The sequence below is a fragment of the Chrysochloris asiatica genome, unplaced genomic scaffold, assembly GCF_000296735.1.
Source record: "Chrysochloris asiatica unplaced genomic scaffold, ChrAsi1.0 scaffold00132, whole genome shotgun sequence".
Lineage (NCBI taxonomy): Eukaryota > Metazoa > Chordata > Mammalia > Afrosoricida > Chrysochloridae > Chrysochloris > Chrysochloris asiatica.
The window spans coordinates 1270209-1274154 of record NW_006408650.1 but is presented as its reverse complement, the minus strand read 5'-3'; the positions used below and the strand labels follow the sequence as shown (position 1 = coordinate 1274154).

At 57.4% G+C, this 3946-nt stretch overlaps 1 protein-coding gene across 1 annotated transcript; it reads right to left on the bottom strand.

Moving 5' to 3' along the window:
• Positions 1-2715: 2715 nt before the first annotated feature.
• Positions 2716-3639, bottom strand: MYADML2 (myeloid-associated differentiation marker-like 2). The gene has a single exon (XM_006869494.1). It carries the CDS (start codon positions 3637-3639, stop codon positions 2716-2718), a length of 924 nt encoding a protein of 307 aa, XP_006869556.1.
• Between the last annotated feature and the right edge of the window lie 307 nt (positions 3640-3946).

The window sequence follows — 3946 nt, the reverse complement described above, 5'->3', positions numbered from 1 at the left end:
TGGGCTCAGAACCCATCTGAGTGGAGCCTACATTAGGGTCCAGGGGTAGTTCCGGGTGTCACTCAGCAGCAGAAAGAAGACAGAGGAAGGACAAAGAAATCTGTCTTGGAAGAAGTCCAGTCAGACTGCTCTTTAGAAGCAGGGATGGCAAAACTTGTCTCTCGTTTTTTGGACTTGTTGTCCGCTGGTCCCTGGAGAAGGATGCCATGTCTGGTAAGGTGGAAAGACAGTGAAAAAGAGGAAGACCCCCAACAAGGTGGACTGATCCAGTGCCAGCGACAATCGGCTCAAACAGTAACAAGTGTGGAGATGGTCCCGGACCGGGCAGTGTTTCATTCTGTTGTGAGTGGGGTCGCTGTTAGTCAGAACCGACTCGATGGCACCTAACAATAACAAGACATCACCCACTCACCCCCTTGCCTCCTGGTCCCCATAGAAGGACAGAGTGAGCTCTCTCTGATTTCGGTCTGCATCTGAAATGATGGGGAAGTTGCTCTAAAACCTGAGTCTCAGGATGCATTGGGTGTTTCTAGCACAGACCAGGGCTGTGGGCTCTGACATCCTGACCTTATCCTTGAGTGACCACCACCACCCACTTGCTGGGTGACTTCCTATGATAGGGCACTAACCCACATTCCCCACAGACCTGACTGTCCTTGTTCTCTGGGAGGTACCCTGATGAGTTCTTGTCCAAACATGGCAGCTCAGAGGAGAGGCCTGGATTCAAACTGACGACAAAGCTCAGGGACCTGTCACCAGTGGACAGGCTTCCTGACTGTGAGATGACAGTTTTCAAGTGATGGAAATGAACAACCCCAAAATGAAGCAAAATTAAACGTCCCTCTGATTAGTTGCACCCTTCAAAGAGTGGAATGGGGGTCACTGAATTGCACCCATGGAGATGATATGTGCGTTTTGTGTATATTCTTGCCACTATAATAAAAAACAAAGGGCATTCCAGGGGGTGAACTCTCAGCAGAAACCACCCTACTGGGCCTTTTGCTAACCCGGAGCACTGCCCTAGCCTTCCTGACTCTCTAAACCTCAAGGGTCCCCACCCCCACCCCCTTCAGGACCTTTGGAATTGAGAGTGTGGGGAAGGCTGGGGCAGAAGTCGGTGGCACATGGAGGAGATGAGGTCACTGGTGACCCATAGTTTGTTCTAGTAAATTGGATAGAAAAGGAAGGTGAGGAACCAGAGTTCTTCCTGAGATGCTGTCCAGAACTTCCACAGTGAGCTGAGAAGAGGTGGTTCCTGTGCTCCTTTGTCATTTGCGTTTGTCCTCTGCTTTGCCTCTCAGCCGGGGGGTGGTCTCAGGACACCTGCAGACTGAGCACCTACCTGCCAGAAATACCCACCCCTCTAAGTAAAGGGTGGCAGGCCAGGTGGTGGTTTTCTGTCATTTCAATAGACATAGGCCTCCTGGCCTCAGATTCTGTGTGGTGAGAACACAGGCCTGGTGTGGTACCCCAAGTCTAAAGCTGCCAGCAGCTCTCCACCATATCTGGATATCCCTGGAGGGAGGAGAACAGGCTCACACCAACTCCTCTGAGCCAGCCTGGTTAGTCCCTACAAGGGGTCTCCTTGTCCTCAGAGGCTGCTGGACTCCTTGACTCCTTGGTCCTCTTGCCCCCAGAGCCCAGCCAGAGTCCAAGCATGCTGTGGGGAAGTAGATCCCATGTGCAGCTGGCCCCAGCCCCTGAGGATAGACGTCTAGGCCAGGCCAGGTACAAAACAATGTTGGTGTTTATTTCCTGCTAGGTGGGCAGTCCCTAAGCTGAGGGCTCACAGCCTGCTCTGGCCTGTCCAGTCAAGCTGTAGGTGCAGGAAGCTGATGGGTGTATGCAGTGTGACAGTCCCTCAGCCCTGGTGGTCAGGGACAGCCAGATATGGGAGCAGAGGCTGGACAGCCTGGGAACCAGGGATGTGTCCAGTGCTCAGGCTTCCTGGGTTCTAACCCCAGACAGCCCTCACCTATGGCAGCACTGCTCACCATGCCAGTCTCCCTGGGCTGCCTGGGGCTGTCCAGACATGGCGGAGGTTCTAGGTGGGTACTGTGATCCCGGTGGCACTGGAGTCTCCTCGGGTCCCTCCAGGCCACCTGTACAGGTCCACTGCTTTGGCCCTGGAGCACACAGAGATGAGCGAGGCCTTTCCCCTGGCTGACCATGTCCTCCAATCATAGACCTCTCCTCTCCGTGCCCAGTCTCCCCATGGGCCTGACTGTGGACTCTCCTCAGTGCCTTTCCCCACCTTGGCCCCCACCTCTGGGACCATCCCCTTGTCCTTTGAAATGCCCTAACCTCGATGTTCCCATCTGTAAAATGGGTTGCGACAGCACCTGCTTTCAAATTCCCAAGTGTCAGCCCAACTAGCCCTAGTGCAGGGAGAGTCAGAACATGGAGAGAGATTGGGGCACATAGAGGAAAAAGGAGAAGGGAAGGGGAAAGATGAAGGAAGGGAAGGGGAGGCAGGAGAGAAGGCAGACAGAGGGAGACAGAGGACTGGGAGGGAGCTGCCGGAGACTCTTCCCTGTCTCCTGTTTGGAGCCTCCAGCCACTCACTCCGTCCGCCTCTGTCCCTGCTGGAACCTAGTCACCAAGGGTTGTCAAAGTCCAGGAGAGCCTCGGCCATGGCCTGTCCAATGCAGTGCTTCTCCAGAGACCCCCCATGTCTCCCCGGGAATCCTGGCTCCCCTCCAAGCCAGGCGGTGGCTACAGGGCTGGCACGAAGCGGATCCTTTGAGAGTAGGCCAGGTCAACGGTGTAGAGGAGCAGATTGACGTAGGTGAAGATGGCCACCACCAGCTGGCTATCCCAGGGACAGTGTCCTCTAGGGCAGTCTGCTGGCCGCCAGGGCTCCCCGTACTTGGGGTCGAAGCAGAAGACAGGCCAGATGACCGCAGCGCTGAGGTACAGCAGAGCAGCTATAAAAGTATATACCACCACCAGACGGTCGAAGGGGCAGCCCAGGCCACCTGTGTGGCCCATCACGCTCAGGGCCACCACGGCCACCGTGACCAGGAAGCACAAACTGTAGACAGCCACACACCACTGGGTGGCTACGTAGTGTCCATAACGGCTATCGTAAACCAGCGCCCCAAAGATGATGCAAGCCACAAAGGCCTGGACAATCTTGAGGAGCCCGGACACTGTGGCCATGTAGCTGGCCACCTGGCCAGGCCGGGCACGGGTCAGGGCCACCTCAGTGGCATAGGCCAGGAAGAGAAGTGCTGCGAAGACGCTGGCTGCCAGGCGGAAGTCCCGAGCAACACAGCCCGCGGGCTCTGGTGGGCACTGTAGCCGGGTGAAGTACAACGGGTAGATGACAGCGGCGGTGGCGGTCAGCAGGGTGGCCAGCATGGCGAAGGCGGCTGTGAAGTTGCCCCAGGAGAGGCGCAGACAGCTATGCAGCTGGGTGAACTCACAGGCCACGACCAGCCCTGAGACGGCGAAACAGAAACTCCAGGCGGCCACGCAGAAGGTACCCTGGACGCCCACAAAGCCGCCCCGGTGGGCCACCAGGCTGAAAGTGGTGCAGCCAAAGATCAGCTGCAGCAGGCGAGCCGTGCCCACGGGGGAGGTCACTGCTCCCAGGTACAGGTAGTCACCCCCGGGGGGCTCCATGGTGCTGCCCATGGTCAGTGCCCGGCGGCCCGGAGCCCTTGGCAGAGTCAAAAGCAGTCTCTCTGTCCCCACTGCAGCGCGGGGTGTCAGCAGCTGGACGCAGCAGCAGCAGTGACTAGGATGACATTGCGGCAGGGCTGCCTGTGTGGGCAGGGCCCCCCCCCCCAGCACTATAAATAAACAGGGATCAGAGTCCTGGGAATAGCACAGCCCGCGTGCCTACCTCCATCCCAGAGGGACATCTGACCCCCTCGTAGCGTCCCACGCGGAGCCCATGCCAGAACCATTAACCCTTTGGCTGCTGGAGGCCGCTGTCATC